At 40.8% G+C, this 24259-nt stretch overlaps 2 protein-coding genes across 2 annotated transcripts; one reads left to right on the top strand and one right to left on the bottom strand.

The window, feature by feature from the left end:
• The first annotated feature begins 12245 nt into the window (after positions 1 to 12245).
• LOC147855770 (protein BOLA2-like) lies at positions 12246 to 14086 on the top strand. The gene is made up of 3 exons (XM_087330507.1): positions 12246 to 12439; positions 13549 to 13571; positions 13651 to 14086. Exons 1-3 carry the CDS (start codon positions 12377 to 12379, stop codon positions 13883 to 13885), a joined length of 321 nt encoding a protein of 106 aa, XP_087186633.1. The 5' UTR covers positions 12246 to 12376; the 3' UTR covers positions 13886 to 14086.
• Positions 14087 to 15486: 1400 nt separating this feature from the next.
• LOC147855769 (uncharacterized) lies at positions 15487 to 19988 on the bottom strand. The gene is made up of 4 exons (XM_087330805.1): positions 19415 to 19988; positions 17455 to 17566; positions 17133 to 17330; positions 15487 to 16365 (listed from the first exon to the last, which is right to left on the bottom strand). Exons 1-4 carry the CDS (start codon positions 19906 to 19908, stop codon positions 15721 to 15723), a joined length of 1449 nt encoding a protein of 482 aa, XP_087186931.1. The 5' UTR covers positions 19909 to 19988; the 3' UTR covers positions 15487 to 15720.
• Between the last annotated feature and the right edge of the window lie 4271 nt (positions 19989 to 24259).

The raw sequence follows: 24259 nt of genomic DNA, 5'->3' as shown, positions 1-24259 counted from the left end.
TTAGCAGTTGGTCTTCGACACTAGACGCGAAGCAGTACATCACTCTACTTGCCGCTTGTTCCCACACTGGGAAGTTCTTGTGTGTCGCATTAGGCGTTGTGTCATTAGCTCCATCGACGTAGCTCTAGTAACCATGCCCAAGCAGGTACTGGTGCATCTTGTATGACCAAGATGCGTAGTTGGATCTGTCGAGCTTCTCCATCGAGAGTGAGCTAGCCATTCCTCTGTCCATCACTTCTCTTTCTGTTCTTACCGGGTCTTAGGGTTCGTCTCCAAATGTTGATGTCGGTTGTAGAGGTTCTCAACCCTCGAGCTCTGATACCATGTAAAAGGTTATGTGTGGAAGCATCAGACAAACCGGTCTAGCCGGGTAGCAACACAGAGAGAGAGATTATCACACAGAGGGTACGTAGGAGAGACAGAGAAAGAGCAGAACATAAAACTCTATTCAAAATAACTCTAAAACTTTGTACATACAACGTGCTCAACAGCACTATTTATATAAGTCCTAAGAGGACTGACAGATATACAGTGTACTTCAATGATCACATGAGCGTCTGACACTAACTACGAGACATTAACTACCTAGTAGTCTAGGCTGCTACTAGGTTTCCGGTTACTGCTGGATCCAACTAACCGGCTCACCGATTCGGCTCATTCTTCCGGATGCCAATCCGGCTCATGCTTATTCAGCCGATCCAAATCCCGTTGAGCTTGCTGCTTAACACTTACTACTCCACATTATGGCACCATTTTCGAGAAAGAAAACAAATCCGGAAGTTAATCGTCGGTCGGCTCTATAGCCGGCCCAGTTGGCATCAGTATAGCCTTCGAGTCGTATCGGTGTGGCTGATTTGTAAAGGATGTCGAACTCCATGGTTCCACTCACATACCCTAGCACTCGCTTAGCACAGTCGAGATGGATGTCTCGCGGAGTTTTCATGAACTGGCTAAGGAGGCCGACTGGGTAACTCAGGTCAGGTCGGGTAATTGTGACGTAGATGAGGCTTCCAACTAGTTGACGATAGTGCATCGGCTCACACTCTCTAGTGCCTGAGTCGGCATCTAGCTTTAGATTTCGATCAAGAGGAGTAGTGACGAGCTTACACTATGTCATCCCAAACTTGTAAAGAAGATTGAGGATATAGTGCTTTTGAGAAAGCATGATGCCATCTAGAGTCTGAATTACTTCCATTCCTAGAAAGTAATGGAGCTACTTCATATCAGTCATTTCGAATCAGCTGGAGAGGAGCTTCGTGATGTGCTCAATATCCGCTAAAGGTTCTTCTCCTATGACCAAGTCATCCACATAAATGATGATAAATACCTGTCCTCTGGAGTCACTCCGTATGAACACAGAGTTGTCGGACTTGGACATGTTGTAAAACCGATTTGATGAAGATATCGCGTTATCTTCGAATGTCATGCTCTCAGTGCCTGCTTGAGGCCATAGAGAGGCTTTTTGAGTCGGCAAATAGCAATCAGATGCGTAGTTGACACGAATCCAGGTGGTTGCACCATGTACACCTCTTCGTCTAACTCTCTTTGTAGAAAGGTGTTCTTTACGTCCATTTTGTTGAGATGCCACCCTTTTGTTGTTGCAAGTGCGATCACGGTTTGAATTTTAGTCATCTTTGCCACCGGGGCAAAGGTCTCTTCGTAGTCGACACTATGAGTCTGCATGTAGCCCTATGCCACAAGTCGGGCCTTGTATCGATGGACAGTGTCATCGGCGTTGTGCTTTACCTTGAAGATCCACCGACATCCAATTGCCTTTTGGTGGTTTGAAGAAGGGACAAGATCTCATGTCTCGTTCTGGTGAGTGTTTGCATCTCCTCATTCATCGCTTCGACCCATCTAGGGTCCTTCGCGGCTTCGGAATAGTTTTCCGGTTCGCAGACTGTCGACACCTTCATCATGAATGCATAATGATATGCCATGCAGTCATTGTAGCCGAATCGGCTAACTACGTTCTTTTCTCGGGTGGATCGACATGGATCTCCTAGTATCCTCATGATGGGCACATACAATCTAAACTCATTGTCGGGTAAGTGAATCGATTCATTTCCAACTGAGTCTTCGTACTCATGCATTTTGGCCTTTCCTTTGTCCTATTTCAAACTCGGACGCGACGTGCTTTGGTCGCTTGGAGGCTCTCCTAATCCACCAACTTGGTTGAGATTGGACTTTCCTCTTATGTGGGCCTCAGTTGATCATTCTCCTCTGCATTTGTGTCGAACTCGGTTTCGACTGTGCCGGATGGGGTTGATTCGACTATATACCAGGATGCTAACTCGTCGAATACTACATCCCTACTCATTCGTACCTTCTTGGTGGAAGGGTTGAAGCACTTATACCCTTTTTGCTCGAGTGAGTACCCTACGAGTATACATTTCTACGACTTGAGATTGAGCTTCTGCTGCTTCTCGTCGAGAATGTGTACATATGCAATTGAACTGAATATCCTTACATGGGATAGATCCGGTTTCTTCCCATAGAACTTTTCACAAGGGAGTAACATCGTGCACTCCTGATCTTGTGCAGTGATTCATCATATAAACGACTGTATTCTCCGCTTCAGCACAATATGACTTTGGCAGATTTTTCTCATTCATCATTGCCCTTGCCACCTCAAGTATGTGTCAATTCTTGCGTTCGGCTACTCCTTTCTACTGAGGTGTGTGTCAGCAGGTAAACTCTCGCGGCCGGATTCCTTCTTGTCAAAGATATGTTGTAAAGGTGTCAAAGAAGTACTCTTTTCCGTCGTCCGATTGAAGGCATCTAACATGCCAACCGGTTGCCTTTTCGACTTTGTTTTTGAACCTTTGGAAGTGTATGAACACTTTGCTCTTCTGCCGCATAGGGTAGATCCAGGTATGTTTGGAGAAGTCATCGATGAATGTTACGTAGTATTGGCAAGCACCAAATGTTGTCATCTGGGTTGGTCCCCATACATCTGAATGTATTACATCTAGGATCCCTTTGCTTACGTTCCTCTCCTTTGGGAATAGTTGGTGGTGTTGTTTGCCGAATTGACAAGCTTCGCACACGCCTGCTCGCCCCTTTTGGTAAAAATCGGAAGTCCAAAGACAACTCCTTTCAACTGCATTCCTTTGAGCTTTTGGAGGTTAATGTGCTATGTTAGTGTCGGCTCTCTAGCCCTTGGCATACATTGCCGAGCTCATCTCGTGAGAATCAAGGATGAACATCTTACCTTCTCTCCGACCCCAAGCGATGAGTCTGCCTTCTTTTTCAATTAAGCATTCTCCATCGTTGAAGCAGACTTGCATGCCTTGTTCAACTATCTGGCCACCTGAGACCAAGTTCTTTGTTATTGTAGGAACATGCAGGACTTTCTTGATGTAGGTTTGATTGCCTTCTTCCCCAAATGGGACATTGCCGATATGCTGAATGCGGTGAATTGTGTCATCCCTAGTTTCCACATAGTCAAGTCGTTCGGGCTTCCATAGCTCCTTGAACCAATCCTCGTGGGATGTCATGTGGTTGGATGCACCAGAGTCAACGAACCATACATCTTCTGGTTTGGAGGTGTTGGTCGGGTTAGAGGTTGTCATCGAGTTCACTTTGTGCCTCATCACAAACATTCCGCCACGATTGTCGTAGTCGGAGTTGGAGGCGTAGTTTGTGGGTTGTTAGCTTGTGCAGGCCAACTCACTCTTCTTTTTCCCACATTCTAACTCATAGTGGCCGAATTTACCACAGTATCCGCACTGAGCAGAATTGTTTTATTGGTTGGGTCCATCCTGATTGCTCGCCCTTCATTCGGATGCTCCACCTCTCCCATTCGACACGTCTTGTCGGTAATAGAAGTTATGTTCTCATGGTTGCTCTTGGTTGTGTCGGCCTTGACCGAATCGACCTCTTCTTCCCCGAATTTGTCCTCTTCCTCCATCGAAGTTTGAATAGTGATGTTCTAACATATTGTATGTGCAGAGTGTTACAGAGTGTTTTTATTATTTTGAATCTACGTTTACGTTCTACTCTCTCTGTCTCTCCCGCATATACTCTTTGTGTATTAAGCTTCTCCATTAAACCTTCATCTTATTCTCTGTTGCTGTCCGGCTGAGCCAGTTCTGTCTAAACGCTTCTGCACGTTAACATTAACATGGTATCAGAGCGCGAGGGTTAAGAACCTCTGTAGCCGACACTTGCTTTCGTAGAAGAACCCTAGAACCCGGTAACAACAGAACAGAAAGAAGATATGGACAGAAGAATGGCAAGTTCACTTCCAACAAAGAAGCTCGAGCGGAGCAACTACACGTCCTGGTCATAAAAAATGCACCAGTATCTGTTGGAGCATGGATATTGGAGCTTCCTGGAACGAACGAACGAGGTAGCAGCGGAGCCGGCACACAAGAACTTCTCGGTATGGGAGCAAGGAGTGAGCCGAGTATTGTACTGCCTAGCATCCTGTGTGCACGACCAAATGCTCGGCTACATAAAGGATGCAAAAACACCGAAGGAGGCCTAGGGAAATCTCAGGAAGATTTTTGCCGCGAGTACCACAGCTCATAAGTTGCAGCTCCGGCAAGAGTTGAACAACATTCGGCAAAGAGACATGTCGGTTACGGATTACACCACCAAGATAAAGGAGATTTGTGACGCACTCGGGTCCATCAACGTGATAGTGGACGAAGACGAGATGGTACAAATCTGCCTCGTGGTCTAGCGCAAAGGTACGGGCCAATCCGGACGGCGATCTGAACCTGGGAGAAGCCATCGACTTTCTTCGACTTGCAATCGATGCTGATGATCGAAGAAAACCATGCGAGTGGGTCGAGAACCACTCAATCGGATGGTCAGATGTTGTACACAGAGACATATCGGCCCCATGGACATGGTGGACGAGGTGGGTCGGCACGCAATAGAGGCAGCCGGCAAGAGCAGCATCGAAGGCACCGAGGTAGTGCCGATGGCAGTTACGGACCCTCCACAAATAGGGGGAGTCAAAGCAAAGCCGGAAGCCGGCAAGGAAAAACCGACACGGAATGTTGGTATTGTGGCAAAAAGGGCCACATGGAAACCGAGTGTTGGAAGAAGCACGCCGATTTGGACAAATCCGGATCCGGCAAAACCGGTCAGGAAAACCGGCAAAGCATGCACTACGCAGAAGGATCGGAAGGATTCGGAACCGGGAAGACCGGTAAAGGGCTAGCCTTCGTGATGAGACACACGGCAAACCCAATGAAGAAGACTACTTCCAAATCGGAGGAAGTATGGTACGTTGATTCCGGTGCGTCAAACCACATGACAAGCCACGAAGAGTGGTTCTCCTTTCTAGAGAAACCGGATCAACTGGGAGTTGTCAAAACCGGAGACGACACTCCTCACCCAATTGTGCCTGTCGAAGAAGTCCCTTTGAGCCATGTCAGACAGAAGGGGAAGTTGATGAACATATTACACATTCTGACAATCACAAAGAACCTGGTGTCGGTCGGACAGATCGTCGACCTGGGGATGCAGGTGCGGTTTACGCACCTCGGGTGCTTCATCAAGGAAGAGGGCTAGATTATTGCGCAAGGGCGTAAAGAAGGGAGGATATTCATCCTCAACACTAATGACGTCGGCACCGCCATGTTTGTCAAAGAACAAAAGATTGAATCGGACATCGATCTTTGGCACAAGAGGATCGGCCATGTCAATTACCTGAGGCTTCGGGACTTGCAATCGAAACAAGTTGTTTGTGGTTTGCATAAATTTAGCGGCCGGAAAGCCAAAATTTGTGAAGCCTACCAACTCGGGAAGCAATACCTGCTTCCATTCCCCACCGAACAAAACCAGAGCCGTAACAAGCTCGACTTAATCCATTCGGATGTATGGGGACCGGCACAAAACGTTAGTCTTGGCGGGAGTCGGTATTTCGTCTCCTTCATCGACAACTACAGTCGGCACACATGGATCTACCTCATTGAGAGGAAGAGTGAAGTCTTCGAATGTTTCCGAAACCTTCAAAGCTTAGTTGAACGGGAAACGGAGAGGAAGATCAAGTGCCTACGGTCGGATGGTGGAAAAGAATACTTTTCCGGCCAATTCAATAGTTATTTGCAACAAAACGGAATTCAGAGAGAATTCAGTTGTCGATACACACCGGAACAAAACAATGTGGCCGAGAGAAAGAACCGGTCGATTGTCGACGCGGCAAGGGCAATGCTGGAGGAGAAAAGCATGCCCCAATTCTATTGGGTTGAGGCGGTCCGAACGGCCGTCTACATCCAAAACCGGATCGGAGACAAGGTGTCAGCACACGAGCTGTATTTCGGGCGCAAGCCGAATTTGAGACACCTTCGGATATTCGGCAGCATAGCATATGTGCATGTACCGGATGAGAAGCGAAGGAAGTTGGATCCGAAGTCGGAGAAGTGCATCCTGGTCGGTTACTCGCATGAGCAAAAGGGGTATAAGTGTTATAACCCCCCAACGAAGCAAGTCTAAGTAAGCCGAGATGTTGAGTTTGATGAGACGACATCGTGGTACTCTCTACCGACTCCGACCCAATCCCGGCGAATGAGGCCAGTGAGCCTGAACCAGTCCAGATAGAAGTTGATGAGCTTGAGACTCTAGAAGAGTGTCCGGAATCGTTTCAGTTGAGCGGACTGAACGAGCGCCTGGGTCAAAGTGACCAGTCGGATGAAGAACCGATGAGTAGTGGAGACCCGCGCAAGGAACTGAGGAGACGGTCCACCCGCAAAGAGAAAGGGAAGAAGAAGATGCCGGAATACAATACTGGCAACGTTAAGTCTAATCGGAGCAAATCCGACTCCGGAAAGGATGAAGGCGGATATTCAGGAACGAAGTTCAAACCGGCCAAGAAGGGCCCCAAACCGGGTGATGACAAGTTACGCCGATCTTCCCGCCAAAAGAACCTCGTTATGCGGTACGGGTACAATGAGTACATGGCGCATCACTATGCATACATGACCAAAGTGGCGGAAGTGCATGAGCCGAAGAGCTACGCAGAAGCGGCAAAGGACGCAAACTGGCGTCCCGCTATGGAAGAAGAAATACGGGCACTCAATGCCAACGACACATGGGACCTCGTTGACCCTCCCCGACACTGTAAACCGATCGGTTTCAAATGGGTGTACAAGGTAAAGTACAATGTTGACGGTTCGGTCAACCGGTACAAGGCCCGGTTAGTGGCGAAGGGATATGCACAAACCCACGGAATCGATTACGACGAGACCTTTGCTCCGGTAGCGAAGATGACGATGGTTCGTGTGGTACTGGCGATTGTTGCGACAAGGGGGTGGCATCTTCACCAAATGGATGTAAAGAATGTGTTTCTTCAAGGTGACCTTGAAGAACGGGTCTATATGATCCAACCTCCCGGTTTTTAGTCGGAGATGAACAAGTCGGTAGTGTGCCGACTCAAAAAGTCACTTTACGGTCTGAAGCAAGCCCCTCGAGCTTGGAATGCGAAGATCACGCACCGGTTGCGTAAGATGGGGTTTGCAGCCTCAAAATCTAACTCATCGTTGTTCATCCGGCAAGGTCCGAACGGTTCGGTTTGCATCTTACTCTATGTAGAGGATTTAGTCATCACCGAACCCAGACTCAATGAAATCGGTCGTGTCAAGGCCCAGTTGTCAGATGCATTTGAGATGAAGAACCTGGGGGACCTTCATTATTTCCTTGGGATCGAGGTGATCCGAACCCCCGACGGCATATTGCTCTCACAATGCCATTATGTGTTGAATATGTTGTACAAGTTCGGCATGACGGAATGGCGACCGAGCTCTACACCCCTGGACCGGAACCTGAAGCTACGTCCCAACTCTGGATCGGCCTACAATGAGAAACGGTTCCGACAAATTGTTGGAAGCCTTATCTACTTGACAATCACCCGACCCGACATCAATTATCCAATCGGAGTGATCAGCTAGTACATGCAGAAACCGACCGTCGAACACCTTTAGTACGCACACCGGATACTCCAGTATGTTAGTGGCACGAAGGACCGAGGACTATTATACTGATACGGTATAGCTGGGAAGCTAGTCGGATATACTGATGCCGACTGGGTTGGTGATGCATCGGATCGCCGATCCATCTCCAGTTACATGTTTTCTCTTGGTAGCGTGGTTGTTGCGAGGAGCAGCAAAAAGCAGCCAATAGTGGCTCTGTCAAGCACTGAGGCTGAATATCGGGGCGCTACCATTGCCACCTGTGACACCATCTAGCTTCGGCAACTACTGCAAGACATGAGCAACATTCAGCTCACCAAGAACCCTGTATTCCATGCTCGGACAAAGCATATAGAAGTGCATTATCACTTTGTTCGTGAGCGGGTCCTGAGCAGTGTTCACACGGATCAATAATTTGCCGACATCTTCACCAAGCCGCTCGGATCGGACAAGTTGCAGCACTTTTCGGAGATGCTCGGCATCCAGCATCTCAATGTGCCGCACTTGAGGGGGAGAACATGAGTGGGAATGAATGGCACCGGACAAGGAGCCGGAGAGGAAGGAAGAACCAAGGGGGGAGATAAGCGGAAAAAGGAAGTCGAGTCGACCAAAGGAGTCGGCACATCCAAACAAGTCGGAGCAAGCGGCAGCGATAGCAAAGTCAAGAAGGACAAAGCCGACTGGAAGAAGACCAAGTCCCGGACATGGTCTGATGTGGTGAAGGTCTTGAAACCGGAAGACGTGTTGGAGAACACCGACTCGGACAAGAGTGGGAACGAATCGGAGACAGCTGATTTGCTTCAACAGTTGAATTCGGAGGAACCGGATCAACTAAAGGCCAAGCGAACACGGACGCAACGGAAGTCGACGCCAACATGAAGGAACCGACGGGTCGACAAGTGCCGGAGTCGCAGCAACGAGGGAGCTGAAATGGGCATGTTCAGCTGACAAGCCGACCAAGGAGGTCGAGGTGGGCAGAACCAGAAGGATCGTGGCAAACAGGACCAGACCGAATGAGGAGCGCGAGCAAGGCGGAGTGATGCCAGAAGGAGCCGGGTAGAAGAATCGGCTGCCACAAACACTAACACCACGATCCGACCTCAAGTTGAGCTTGAGGGGGAGTGTTGAGCGAGCAAGCTCAACCGGATCCGGATCGGCTGAATAAGTCAGAGCCGGATCGACATCTGGAAGGATGAACCGGATCGATATTCAGATGGTATCCGGAAACAACCAACCGAATCGGGGAGACGGATCGGAGAGTCGGATTCGAGCGGGAACCGAAAGCCTAGTAGTAGCCTAGACTACTAGGTAATCATTGTCTCGTAGTTAGTGTCAATCGCACGTAGGAATATTGAAGTACTTGTCAATACTTCTATCAATACTTCTGTCAATCCTTTATGGACTTTGTATAAATAGTGTTGTTATAGCACATTGTATGTACAGAGTGTTACAAAGTGTTTTTATTATTTTGAATCTACATTTACATTCTACTCTCTCTGTCTCTCCCGCGTATACTCTCTATGTATTAAGCTTCTCCATTAAACCTTCATCTTATTCTCTTTTGCTATCCGGCTAAGCCAGTTCTGTCTAAACACTTTCACACATTAACATTAACACTATGACACACTTGTTACTATACAAGGAGGTGGGGTGTTCACACACTTGAGTATCCTAGAGTGTGTTCCTACTCACAAGAAGTTGAGTCTGATTCTCAACAAGCCTGCACCATCGCCCGCAAACTTCCAGGTCGACCAGTACTGATTGTCGAGGTTGTTGTCGTAGACCAACACCCGATCACCTTCTTCGATCTTCTTTGGCTAGAGTCGGTGTTTTTGGTCTAATCGCCCTTTGTTCCTCAGTTGCGCTGCTTGTAGCTTTGCTTTAGCTCGTTCTATGTCCTCCAGCCTTCTTTCGAGTTGTCGGATCCATGTCACTAGCAGCTCTTCCCAACTCATCTCGTTCGTCCAGTCGACTATCGTCCACGAAGAGATCGTCCTTTCCACTGGCATGATCGACTTCTAACCGAGCATAAGCTCGGTTGGCATATACCCAGTTACCGAACTGTGTGTAGCCTGATAAGCCCACAGCGCTTAAGGGAGAAGTCGAGGCTAGTTCCCAACTCGTCCATCGCATGCTCGTACAATGGCCTTCATGATCAACCTGTGCCCCCTCTCGACCTTCCCATTCGTCTCCGGGTTGTATGTCGTCATGAGGGAAAGCTTGACCCCTAGTTAGTCGAATAACTCCTCTGCTTCTTTTGCGTCCAGCTCCCCTTGATCGGTCACGATCTTCCCGACGCACCCGTACCAACAAATCACATCCTCAATCAAGAACCAGCACAAGGTTGTCGTCGTCTTATTCGGCAACGCTCGGCCCTCCACCTGGTTCGTCAGGTCCTCCTATGCAAGCACTAGGTATCACATCTGCCCTACCCCCATCGACATCATCACTAAATCAACCATCCACTTAAAGTGAATGGTTGCCAGGTAGGTCGGGTGCAACTCGTCGTGGTGCTGGATTCCGAAATGTATCTGACAGCTCTCGCATGTCGTCACGAAGTGGTGAACATCAAGATACATTCTCGGCTACCAGTACTTCTCCTTAAGCTTCTCGAACTCAATTCCAACTGAATATATCTCTTTCTTACCACTCCCTTTTTGTTGTATTCAAATCCATTCAACATATCTCTTTCTTACCACACCCTCAATCTATCATTCAACATTTTTTATATTCCTAGTTTAACTTATTTCCTCCTATGTTCACCCTACATAACGACAATGTTTACTTTCACTTTATAGTAGGTACAATGAAGGTTTTTTGTATTGTCATGTTATGCATACATCTCTTTTATAGAAAACAAATGAGAAATCACAAAGGAAATACTTCATTATTGGGAGGAAAAAAATGAGTTCGAGGAAATGGAAGTGCTTTGTATTTTTGGAGGGTAGAGTCACTAGTTGTAGCTCTTTTTTAGTGAAAAATAGAATATTCTAAATTGTTTGGATATATGATTATATCCATGTAATGGTTTGATAGATTTGTTCTTTCTCTTCCTTTAAAGAGAATATATCTTCTCAATCATACAAGTCCAACATCCCCTTCAACTTTTCTTGAATATTTGTTTCCAAATTAGGAGTAAATTAATGTTGGCAAACATTATCTACCAAAGAATATTTGTATACGTTGCTTGATGAATCTTTTCTTCGTCACAGTGAACATGTTTAGTGTCTCAAACATTTTGACATCACTTCAAAAGATGGATCTAGTTTGAGATAGAAATAAAACTTCTATGTATATTTATTAATGTATTTTTGTTACCATTAATATATCCTACTACATATGTATATAATAAAGTAGTTTTTGCTAGATGTAATGAACTCTCTTGCACACACACCAAGGATAGAATTTGTTTCTAAGGCTCTCTAATAAAATAGAGTAGCATTTCAAGGTCTCTAACAACTATGCCTCTAAAATCAAGGTATCAAACTTTGAGTTCTAATAATCAAGACTAATTAGTAACATCGGTTTTCTCTCAATTTTTATCTAGCAAATTTTTTACTAGATGTCCTCATTTTCTTCGATTCTCTTTCTCCCCTCTCTTGTAATATTGCTTTGTTTGTAAATTATCATCACTTACTTACATTCTCTAATCTTCCACAGTCATGACACTAGTGAGTCTAATGGTGGACCGAATCAATGGAATTTTCGCCCTCTTTTACTACTTTGAAGGGGAAATGACAAATGACAAAATGTTTGTGATATAAAATTGGCCATGGTTGATTCGTCGATGAGAATAGGTTGATGTTAGGAGAATGTTTCAGGGAAGTCAATTATCTTTTTGAGACTTTGGGGAAAAAATAGAGAAATGGAATGTTGGAGGGAAATTGGACCACTTACTTTTTACTCTATGTAACCCTAAAAATGCAAATTAGGATCAATCATTGCATTTGTTTTTTCTTTATACATAGTTTTAACATCTTAAACCGACACTAGGCAATTCTTACAATGCACTTTTTGAGGTCCAAACGTTCCCTCATAATATTATTCATTGTTGCATATTGTACCCACAGTTGTGCTATTATCAACCTTGGTTCTCTCTTTTATGATACTTATAAGGCGATATGCTATAAGATTTACATATCGTGATGTTGATATTGATTTTCTCATGAAAATGATATTGTGAATGAGTATGATTAGCATTCATGAGGAGGGTGTTGACATAGATTCTTATTTGACAGAATATTAACAATAAAATGGCATGAGCTTTTTATGAAAGGAGTGGTGTGGTAACTATGGAACTTAGAAATAAGGTTTGGGTGTAATGTATATAAATGAAGAATGTGAACATGATGGAGTCATATAAAGGTATAATTTTCATGAGGTTGAAAATGCATGGATAAGCACTATATAATGAGGCCATTCATGGTAAGAGTGATACAAGTACACAAAAAATGGGGGTTCCGAAAGAAGCAATTGAGATTGCATTAAACATAAAGCTTAAGCCAATGTACTTGGTGAGTCTCCTTCTATATTTCATCAATAGTAATCTCTATCATTTACTATAAATATTTTGAAAATGGCCTTTTTTGTGTCAAAAGAAATAGGTGTGGTTGTCTAGTCTACACTAGAAGCTTTTATACACCAAACAGCCACTATTCTAATTGCCAAGCTTTCGTAAACTAGTCAATCTACATGAGAGGATTTACATGTAAACTATTTAATTTTAAATTGAGATAAGTAAGGGCGGCTAAAACTTGAATGAGGGTTTTTCAAATTTCACATAACAAAAATAATGTTACATTGTCAAACTAGGTGCAATTTTATGCGCATGTTGTGTGTTATATGACTAGATGTAGTTCAATTCTTTCCAGATCTTGATATGCACGTATGTGAGATATATGTTGATTGATAGCTTAATTTAACATGGCAAATAACAAAAGTTGGCCGAAAATATAAATTATAAAGTCGTGGTTTCATTTATTATTTATAGAGTAGATTAGTAGTCTACAATGGTGCATGGATAATAGGAGTCAATTTCAATGTCATTACAACTCTAAAGAAAGAGGGACATGTGAGAAAACGTAGATTGCATTATTTCCTCTAAGTTGAGATCAAGAAATTGAGGTGGTTTGAACTTTGACACTATGTTTTTTCATCATGCACAAATGAATCGGTTCGTTCACAAAAGGAGTTAGAATTGTCATAAACACGTACAAGATTGACGATTTATAACATGTATATACTATGTTGAAGACATTTTTATAGATAATGCATAGGACATTCATCTATGAAATTAAGATATGGCTTCAGATCCATACTGGTGCTAATATGCTAAAAAGTGGGGTTGGAGTTTATGTTAACCTAGTTTAGCTCTTCCATATTTTTGTTTTGTCAAGCTTGTTTAGTGCATTGAACTAGTGATTTCGTGGTCCAATTCACTTAAGCTCAACATAGACAATTGCACTCTCTCCCATGTGTCATATTTGACATCCTAAGACAATCACAAAGTCTATCTATCTATCTATAATCACATTCATAAATATATTTTGCACTCCATATTTCCTTAACTAAATCTTACGGTTGTGGTCATTTCATGGAACTTTTGTGCTTAAATGATCCTCAGAAAGTGGTGGATATGTCTAGCGGGTGAGTTTTAATTTTTCATCTTTTAGATTTTAAGGAACATTTATTGATAAAGAGACTCATGAAGTTGATTGTCAAGTAGGTGTGGTGAAAGCTTCATTATTGAGGTGGTGTCGTCAGCTTTTGAGGGGAAGAAACTTCTAGAACGTCATAGACTTGTGAATGGTGCTCTGGAAAATGAGATGAAGAGGCTCCATGCTTTCTCCATTAAGAAGGCCCTCACTCCCACCCAATGGAGCCAACAACAAATTCAAGATGTTAAACCACAACAATCCCCAATGTCCTCTACACGAGACACTTTTAGTGTTCAAATGTGAGCATTATAACTTCCACCATATTTTCCCCCAAAATAATGTGATAGTTGTGTACCATTTTTATCTTAGTAGCAATGTTTAGTTTCAAATCGCCCAACACATGAGGATGATTTTTGAAGTCACAAAAGTTGTCCTACGAACCAATGGATGATATAGGGCTATGCTCTAGCCTCCCGAGCAAGAATCGCAACATATATAATGTTAGTATTCTAGAAATGTATTTGAATAATAATAATAATAATAATAATAATAATACGCTTATATGAAATTTCCTATGCAAGATGGTGAACATTTTTGCTCCTTTCCTTCCAATAATAGTGGCATCAAAGTGTTCAAAAAGGTTAATATCTTTGCCATATGATTTATACAAGACATGACATGTTTCTATAAATGTTTTTAATTTTAAATATGAAATGCATTTGTGAAGTTTTTCAGTACTTAGTTACCTATTGTTGGTTTGGTATAGGAGCCCCAATGATAAGATAGATGCCTTTTATCAATGGTTGCCATCATTACAACTAAAGCAAAGTTGGTGTATCTTGTATATGAAATCAGCCAGTGCTAAATCAACCAATTTAGAGAATGGACAACCATTAGACAAACTATATTGTTGCTTATGTTATTCAAATATAGGAATGGAAGCTTTTCAGTGCTAGATTCTCTAAATAATTAGGACAAGGATCTTATATCATCTTTTTTATAACAATTTCAATAAAAACATTTAAGAATAAATTACACCAAATTCCCTATACAGTTTACCTTAAATTTTGTATGCAATGCCAACTCTGGTCCTTTAATAGTGCAAACTTATGGTTACCAACACTTTCAGCATTTAATAATACAAACTTATGATTCAAAACACACCCAAGCTCTTTCATCCTAAATAGAGACCATAATTTTAGAATGCCTGCCAATACTTTTGTTGCAACTTTTTAAGGGGAAACGCAATTGTTTAATAATAGGATGTTTCCTTCCATTAAATAGCATGGGATTAAAATTTAAGAGTCAACTTCATCATATGAGTTCCAAATATCATAGATGATAAAATCCCTTCATCAACAAATACCTAGATTATGTATAGTTACAATTGTACATTGGATTCATATTTGATGAGATCCCCTTCCAACGACCAAAAATGTTTTAATAAAGTTACCATTTATCATCATGCTAGAAAAGTCTCCATTGGTAGTATGGATTCAAGCCCAAGCTCAAAAGATTCATTTCAGAAGTGTTAATTACAAATTATAGATATATATGCTTTTAGATGGAATTTCTACATAAGATCAACCACACAATCACATTTCCACATATTGACATACTATAAAATTTGGCCTTCCATTTACCTCCTTCCTATTCTCGTAGACCAAATAGTTTCAAAATCCTTCTCCATTACCCATACCAGACATTGAAAAGTAAACACTACAAGACAATAGATGTACCTCCTAAAGGTGCAGTTTCAACAATTGATAACTTCACCAGATGCTTCAAACAATTTGAAGTATAAGGCAGTTCAATCATTCACATTTACAAATACACATATTCACATAGATCTTGATGCATCACTCTTCCTTTTGCCTCTCCCCTACATTCAATGTCCTTACAGATTCAATACCAAAGATAGCGTGATATTGGATGCTCCAATGAAACATAAGTTGTTAGTTACATATTTATAGAGGTATATTTCTATAAACGACTAGGTTTGCAGATTATGAAATTGTGTAATAATTTGTGCATATTATCAATTTTATACACATTCACAGCAAAAGCCTTGAGAGAGTTTTGTGCAAAATTTCATGCGGATAGTAACACATTTACACTCATATTCACATACAAAAGACTTAGTGCATGCCTCTTCCTTTTACTTCTCCCATACATTGATTAGCCCAATGACCTTGACCACCACACTTAAAGCAATTTCTACTACTGCTATTATTAGTAGTTTTGGCAGAGAAAGGGGCACCTTCACATTGCCCTCCAAAGTTACTACTTAACCGAGCATTCAAGATACCAGGGCAATCTCGGGACCAATGACCATGCTCTCCACACTTAAAACAACCTCCAGAATTAACATTAGTATTAGCACCTGATCCGCTCACAACACCACCTGGACCATTAGGAAACTCTCCATTTGAACCAGCTCTAATTCCTCTTGCAAGCTGAGGTGGATTCATACCACATGTATTTGCCCAATGACCAACTTGGCCACACTTGTAGCAAGTCACGCCAGCAGTTGTTGCATTTCCAAGAGATTGATGCTGATTACTAGTCTTTGTGTTGTTAGCATATACTTTAACATTTTGATTGATTGGGTTTGAGCAATCTTTAGCCCAATGGCCTCCCATTCCACATTTATAGCATTGTCCAGATGGTGTTTGTGGAGAAGGGGCTGACCTCTCCTGAAATGGGTTTCCATATGCCAGACTTGCTGGAGCTGAAGAAGAATTATCATCACACCATTTGAAGAAGCCACATGAACCTTCTCCCTGCATCAGAACATTATTCAAAAATTTTATACATTATTCGTAATCACAAGTTGTAGATTCAAACTTCATGAAATAGATTTATTAGGTCAATACTAATGATAACTTTCATGGATTTTAAATACATCATGAACTTCTGGAGGTAAATGTACATTTGGAATTATCATCACTACTTAAGGAGGCTACATGCATTTTCTCCCTGTAGAAATTTCCATGTACTACTGACGCTAACCCCCAGGTGTGACCTACATCATTCATAATCTAGGATGATAAAGTAGGAAATTCATGTCTTACTAGTTTTCCGAAGCTTAAAGACTAAAATGTGGTCTACATCATTCTACCTTTAGGATAGATCTCTTATTTAGGGTTTTGGGCTTATATAAAGGTATGTCTTCTTGTAGACACATAGTCCCGTAATGCGTACGAGAATCAAATACATGTGGTTTTCTTTTTGTTTAGTGAACGATCCATTCTTGTGAGGATCCGGTTGGTTTGTCTACATTCCTGTTCAAGAAACCTTAGCCCTTCTTATCCTTAGCAGATAGTTCTGCTTCTCATTCTTCTAATGCATACCATGTGGGTTTTTCTTAATTTATCGAGTGATCCTTTCTTGCAAGAAACCATAACCCTTCTCCTTAGCAGCTAGTTCTACTTCCCATTCTTCCTCAGTCTCCATTGAGAGAACTACAGACTATAAACAAATGATTGAAAACAACTTGTAGATTCAGGTTTCATGAAGCAGAGATTTTGAAAACCAAACATACAATCACCTGATTAAGAGGACATTTGAAGAATTGACGTCCCATATTTTTCTCAGTTTTAGCTGTCAGCATGGCACATGGTCCTGCACCACAAGGGCAAGGCAATTCCGAATATTGAACATTTCTCTGCTCTCTATCTCTGGAAGTTCCTTCAGTAATACCCATAGGGACATCACACCATTCAAAGAACCCACACTGTCCTTCCTCCTGTATAAGTCCAGGGTCAAGACATTAGTACGAGACTCGAGTAAAACTCCAGGAAAAGACAAAGATAATTCCATAGAGAACTTCACAAGAAACGAAAACATAAACACAATAGGACATTTCATACCTTTCTTAGTGGACACTTGTAAAATTGGCGGCCATTATTCTTTTCTGTATTTGCTGTCAAAACCTCGCACATTCCTGCACCACAAGGACATTGCTTGTCTGCAACTTGAGGCCTGGAGAAAAAAGAAAGAGTTCAACATCATTTTCAGATCAATAGGATGAATGTGGCATGGATAGCTACGAAATATTTAAAGAAGAACATAAGAGATAAGGAGAAGGGAAGAAAATTGACATATTGCTACAATCGTATACCTGGGATGAAAGGATCAAGGTGCATGCATGTCTGTAAACCTACGTAGACCCTTATAAAAGAACAAAAGAAAGAAAATGAAAATGAAGAAAACATTATACACTGCTACTATCAGATCCCAGGATGTGTATGAATGGATAGCTAACTGAATCCCTACGCCATTTAGAAGGAAAACAATGATAAAAAAGAAAGGAAAGAAAATTTCATATATCACTCATATTAGGCCTAGAGGGTGGCTAACCAAATCCTTGAATGGTTATGTAGTTAAAACCTTAAAAAAAGGAAAAAGGAAAGGAAGCGAGCATGCTGCTACTGTTAGAGCCATAAAGCATGGTGGCTAGCTAAGTCCTCGTATATGAAAAAAAAGGAGAGGAAATTGAAAAGAATGGAAAATATCATAGACTAATATTTCCAGATTCCCATGATAAAAGACTCGAAAGCATAAATCATGGCATGATGGGATGGATAGCAAAGCAAATCACTATAGAAAAGAAAGGAAAGGAAAGGAAATAAAACCAACATGTTGCTACTATGAGATCTTCACAATGCAATACGCATGAACAGATTACCAAATCCACGAAAAGGAAGAAAAGAAAGATAGAAAACTCGAGTATTGATATTCTCAAATCTCTTCAATGCATGTGCCATAAAAATGCTAGCTAAATCCTCATAAAAGAAGAAACGATGTCAAGATGCAAATTTTTGTATTATCATATACCTAGAATATGTAAGGCATGACTAGCTAACTAAATCCAAAGAAAGAAAACCGTGCATGCTGCTACAATCAGATCATCAGGATGCATACTAAATCCTAAAAAAACAGCAAAATAAGAAAATGAAGAAACAGAAAACTCAAGTATTTCCGTGTAGAGCTAGCTAAATCCTTACAAAGGAGCAAAAGAAAGAAAATTGCTACTCTGGATTGTCAAATAAAGTCCTTATAAAAGAACAAAAGAAAGATGGAAGAAATGAAAATCTCACATATTGCTACTATCAGCTTCCCAGGATGACATGGCGTGGATAGCTAAATAAATCCTTACAAAATAACCAAGAAAAAATCAAAAGGAATGAAAAAACATACATTTCAGTATTCAACTCCTAGAGTATAGAAGGAACAGACATCTCACTGAATTTTTATGAGAATGTACACGAAAGAAAAGGAAAAGGAAAAGGAAATAAAGCTCAAATACTGAGGCGTATGACACGGATCACCAACCAATTCCTTGTAAAAGAAAACAAATGAGAAGGCAATAAAAGTTCAATTCTATTGTCAGGTAACTAGGATACATGTACCATGAATAGCTATCTAATTTCATATAAAAGAACAATGAAAAATAAGACAAAACTCACACATCTCTGCTGGAATACTAACTTGTCTCTTATAAAAGAACAAAGGAATACAGATATTCCCACGGATTTTTGACTAAATACTTACATAGATAAAAGAAAGAAGATGAAAAGAAAAGAAGAAGGATCTCCAGTATTTCTACGCTGGATAGCTATCTAGAACCTTTATAAAGAACCAAAGAGTATGTGAAAACAAACGGAAAACTCACAAATTGGTATTGTCAGATACATGAGAATAACTAGCCGAGTTCCACTTTGAATGAATTTAGAAAAACTGAATGGAGAGGAAATAAAAACTATTATAAAAGAAAAAACTAATAAATCAACGGAAACGGAAAGGAAACAAAAGAAAGGGAAAACTCACATATTGCTATTGTCAGATCCCCAAGACACATTACTGAGAGGTTTAATTGGACAATCTCTTGCCCAGTGTCCTTCTTTACCACAATGGAAACAAGAACCTCCTCCTGTTACACTTTCAAACCCTGCAATCGCAGAGAACGAAGAGGAAGAAGAAGAAGCCGTAATTTTCGATCTTCCATCTGGTCTGATCTTATTATTATTGGCCATAGCTTGCCATGTCTCACTGTGCGTACCTCGAAGAGCAGCCAAATACTCACCTTCCGGCTCAGCCTTGAGCCTCTTAGCTGGCGTTCCACTAATTAAACCGTGAGGATGATCGCTGCAAGAAATGTTCGAAGAAACGCTCTCGCAGGGCTGATCGGGGAGGTTATATCGTTTGCTTCGCTCCGCGGAGAGACGTCGTAAGCTTTCCGCTTCTGCTTCTGCGATGGCAGAGAGAAAGTAGGGATCCTCATCGCCTTCGTCGTCGTCTGCGCAGAACGTCAAGGTCGCCATGGAAGCTTCAGGTTCTGATAATTTCTAAGATCTTCATCATCATCATCTTCGATGTTCTTCTTCTTCTTCTTCTTCTTCTTCTTCTTTCCCTCCAATTTTTATTCGTATTGAAATTATTTGCATAAAATACCCCTCCAATTTCCAACAATTCTAAATATGCCCCTCTCTTCCTCTCCCAAATTTTTCTTTCTATTTTTGCAAATTTACCAAAATTCCCCAAATACCCCTCCTCCTTTCTTCATGTTTATTTATTTCCCCGGGTTCTTCAAGCAATGTCCCTCTCGTTGGAGCCAGAGATCGATAATGATTGCGGTCCGTGGATAATTCGCGTTATCTTCTTTAAGGATAATGAGACTGAGAATTCCCAATTGTTGTTGTGCCTATGTGTGTAAGAAGAAGCTCATTAACGTTCAACAAAATTAAAGAGGCAAAATAAGGAAGAAAAGGCGATAATCCACCTGACTAACCCCTACCGAAGGTGAGAGACGGATCCAAGTCCCTTGTTGGTGTCCCATACCACTGTGTACGGACATGGATCGTACCTTGGGTTTGAAGAAGAAGGAGGCACACATGTATCATGTATGAAGCTAGAGCTTTGCAACGTTGCCACAGTCTCTGTCTCAAATCAATAAAGAAAATAGATCCTTGCTTCATGAAGGTAGCTAGCATTCTCAAACCGTAGGCCCTTGTTTTATTCACACTTGATCGCTTTTTTTTATACAGTAGTCAAGTGATGAAACACTCTCTTGAGTTATCTCCCATCGTGGGATTGAGATAACTCGATCCTCACCAATCATTCTTATAAATTAGCCCACAACTATGGTAACGTCATAGATTAACATTGAACTCATGAAAAAATATTCGTTAAAAAAGAAAAGTTAATAAACTCCTGCCCTTTTCGTCTCTCAGACCCCACGGGCCACGAATGTATACGAATATGAATGCATGAAAAAGTATTCGTAAAAAAAAGAGTTCATAAACCCCCTCCTTTTTAGTCTCTATATATAAAAAATAAAAATGGGACTTAGACACTAATTATATTTTTATAATAGATATAAAAGTATTCATTTTTTTAGATAAATAATAAATAAAATAAAGGTTCATTAACTCCCCCCTTTTACTTCTCCAGGATCTTTTGGATATTTTTGTTTGACATTAAAACGATTTCTATAATAGATGTACAAATATTTGTGTTTTTTTTTAATAAATAAAATAAAATAAAGGTTCATAAACTCCCCTTTTTTAGTCTCCCAAATTTCGTGGATATTTTTATTTGACACTAATCCTATTTTTATAATCTATTAATGAGTCATTTTTCTATGTTTAGTGAATTAATTAATTTATATTATGTGAAGTTATTTCACAAAACAAATGGTTTTATAACAGGGAAAAGTACCAGGATACCCCTGGAAGTTCGTCTATTTACCAGAATGCCCCTAGAAGTTCCAAATTTACCAAATTACCCCTATGTCCAAAAATTTACACTTTATAAAGTAATTATACACTCAAATCTTTGGTAAATAGGGCTTGTTCGGGTCCATTTCTTCCATCTTTGGTCAATAGGGCTTGTAGATTTGAGTGTATAATTACATACTTTATAAAGTGTAAGTTTTTGGACATAGGGGTAGTTTGGTTAATTTGGAACTTCTAGGGGCATTATGGTAAATAGACGAACTTTTAGGGGTATCCTGTTACTTTTCCCTTTATAATATTCTTGGGCCCATTTCTTATTCTCGAATATTGCAAATATCACACATGGAGAATATCACGAATATCATGCATGTGTCAATCTATGGTTACAGACCATGGTTATGCTTGTAACACTATGTGTATAAGAAGATCATGAATGTTAAGCAAATAAAAATAAGAAAAAATGGGTGCTAGTCTACCCCATGGCAAAGGTGAGAAACGAAACCAAGTCCCATGTCGGTGTCCCATACCAACGAGTACATACCTGGATCATACCTTGGCATCGAAGAAGGAGGAACATGAGTATACATCTTCAACTTTGCCGCACTAATAGAGTCTCAATGTCATAACTCTTGTCCCTTTCGTGAAAATAGCTAGCCTTCTTTTGTGATCTTTTAACACGTGAATAAATTAGAATGGGTCAAGTGATGGAATACTCATTAGTCATCTCGCATTATAGGATTAACAATAAGTCAATCATTACCCTTGATTTCTTATGAACTAACCCACACATACTAACCTTAAGGTTAGAGAACTATGGTTCATTATATCATGTGGCTAGTTGTGGTTACACTCATGCACTAATAGAGTCTCAGTGTCATAACTCTTGTCCCTTTCGTGAAAATAGCTAGCCTTCTTTTGTGGTCTTTTAACACGTGAATAAATTAGGATGGGTCAAGTGATGGAATACTCATTAGTCATCTCGCATTATAGGATTAACAATAAGTCAATCATTACCCTTAAATTCTTATGAACTAACCCACACATACTAACCTTAAGGTTAGAGAACTATGGTTCATTATATCATGTGGCTAGTTGTGGTTACACTCATGACCTTATTCCTATAAAAAAGCGTGACCTATGTGTGGAAATACAAACTATTGAGACATAGGCCATCACAAGCTATCAATCAGCACTTAAGACCTTTGGATTATGCTTTTTAAGCTATCAATACGAACTTAAAAGCATAATCCAAAGGTCTTCGTATAAACCTTGTCTCTCACTCTACGAGCCAAACCATCTAATTATATGGGTTCCTGTATGATAACTAAGTGAGGAGGCCAACTCACACGGTGAGTTGATATTGTGAACATGTGGAGGTATGTGTGTATTAGAAACCACATTGTTTCTCATACCTTTTGTGTAGATAATTGTAAGGATTTTGATTGATGGATGGTGGGGGTGGCATGGACAAGTGTTGGAGATGGGGATGAATCGAGAAATCATCAACAAGCGTATTGGTTTGGCATCATCGTCATTGCTTCCATCATGCTTGTTGTTAATAATCATGTGTGCAACGTCGTCAACTCGTAGTTTGTGGACTAACAATACACCTCTTATATTAAGAGAGTGAATTGGTGTACTTACACTGATTGCAGTTAATAGAGAGCACGTGTAATCTAGTGGTGGTGGACACACAATCTTTACACAAGTATGCGAGTGATTAGGGAGCACACTATCTTTGAAAAACCATGCAAGTGAAGTGTTGTGAGTGCATGCTCATTGTTAGAGTATCAAATTTTTGTGCACACACACTTTCTAAGGTTTTGTGTGCTAGTTGCTTGTACCTCATACCAATGGGTAGGTAAGCTACCAAATTTGCTAGGTGATGTGTATAATCTTGTACATTTGATGAATCCACATTGTTTACATTGGTACAAATTATTGCATCTTTCCTTGTGAGAGCGGGAATCATGATAATAATAGTAACATCTTTAATGAGTTTGCATGATTGCTTCATTGAATACTAGATTTTGACGTGTCTTGCTCGTAGTTTATATATAATCCCTATAATTAGTACTTTGTTGGTAACTACAACGCTTCATAAATATGAAGATCAAAAGTCGCTCATTGTGTTTATTTGCACATGTCTACGTTTACTTCAACATAGTCTTCTCTTGAAATGATGATTATTTCAAGATAAATATAATAATGTCTAAAGTCAACTATTGTAGCAACAAAGGGGTGACGAATTGTCACATCGGTAATTTTAAAGATTGCAGGTATTATGTGATTGATGACCTTGCATAGGATAACGACAAATGTGGTTATTGCTAAGTAAAGTTAGGGGTTGTGAATCGTGATATGGAGTATATGGGTAAAGTGGGTGAAAAAGACATCGCAATAACTAGGGGAGAAGAAGTATTGGATGATGAGATGTGCTTTATGAGATTGAGGAAAAGGAGAAAGGAGATGTGAGCGAGAAAATAAAATTCAATTAGAGGAGAGGGGTAAAATAAGAGTAACAATGTAAATTCAAGCCATATCATTTGTTTTAGTTTCTTGGGGATGGCAAAGGTGAACTTGGGTGGGGTATAAGTTTGTCATTTTGAGCCATAATAAATGGATCTAATACCTCATCTCGATGCATGAATGGACTTTCAATATCTTGAAAAGTAAACTTGCAAAATTAGTCTCCTGCTTCTGTGAGTAAATTGCTCAACTTGATTTTTTCTTAAAAATCTCAAACTCACAAGATTAAAAGGATCAATGGCTAATTAAAAGTAACGATATTAGTTTCACTAACGAGCCCTATTAATGATGGGTAATCAATATCCCATTTTAAAACAAGCTTTGATAATGTGTTAACATTTGGCAATCCTTATGAGTGATTAGTAAATAGGATTTGAATATCAAACATTCAATGAAGAGGCATTTGTAG

The sequence above is a fragment of the Azolla caroliniana genome, unplaced genomic scaffold (assembly GCF_043228905.1).
Source record: "Azolla caroliniana isolate FFs.n. ecotype wild unplaced genomic scaffold, voAzoCaro1.0.p SCAF_14, whole genome shotgun sequence".
Lineage (NCBI taxonomy): Eukaryota > Viridiplantae > Streptophyta > Polypodiopsida > Salviniales > Salviniaceae > Azolla > Azolla caroliniana.
The sequence above is the reverse complement of the archived record's forward strand: the minus strand, read 5'-3'. Positions and strand labels throughout refer to the sequence as shown.

Coding starts and splice junctions, on each gene's coding strand:
- LOC147855770 (XM_087330507.1), top strand. CDS start 12,377: ATGGGGGTTCCGAAAGAAGCAATTGAGATTGCATTAAACATAAAGCTT. Junction 12,440..13,548: donor AGCTTAAGCCAATGTACTTG/GTGAGTCTCCTT, acceptor AATGATCCTCAG/AAAGTGGTGGATATGTCTAG. Junction 13,572..13,650: donor GTGGTGGATATGTCTAGCGG/GTGAGTTTTAAT, acceptor ATTGTCAAGTAG/GTGTGGTGAAAGCTTCATTA.
- LOC147855769 (XM_087330805.1), bottom strand. CDS start 19,908: ATGGCGACCTTGACGTTCTGCGCAGACGACGACGAAGGCGATGAGGAT. Junction 17,567..19,414: donor GGATCTGACAATAGCAATAT/GTGAGTTTTCCC, acceptor TTTTTTCTCCAG/GCCTCAAGTTGCAGACAAGC. Junction 16,366..17,132: donor TCAAATGTCCTCTTAATCAG/GTGATTGTATGT, acceptor GTTCTGATGCAG/GGAGAAGGTTCATGTGGCTT.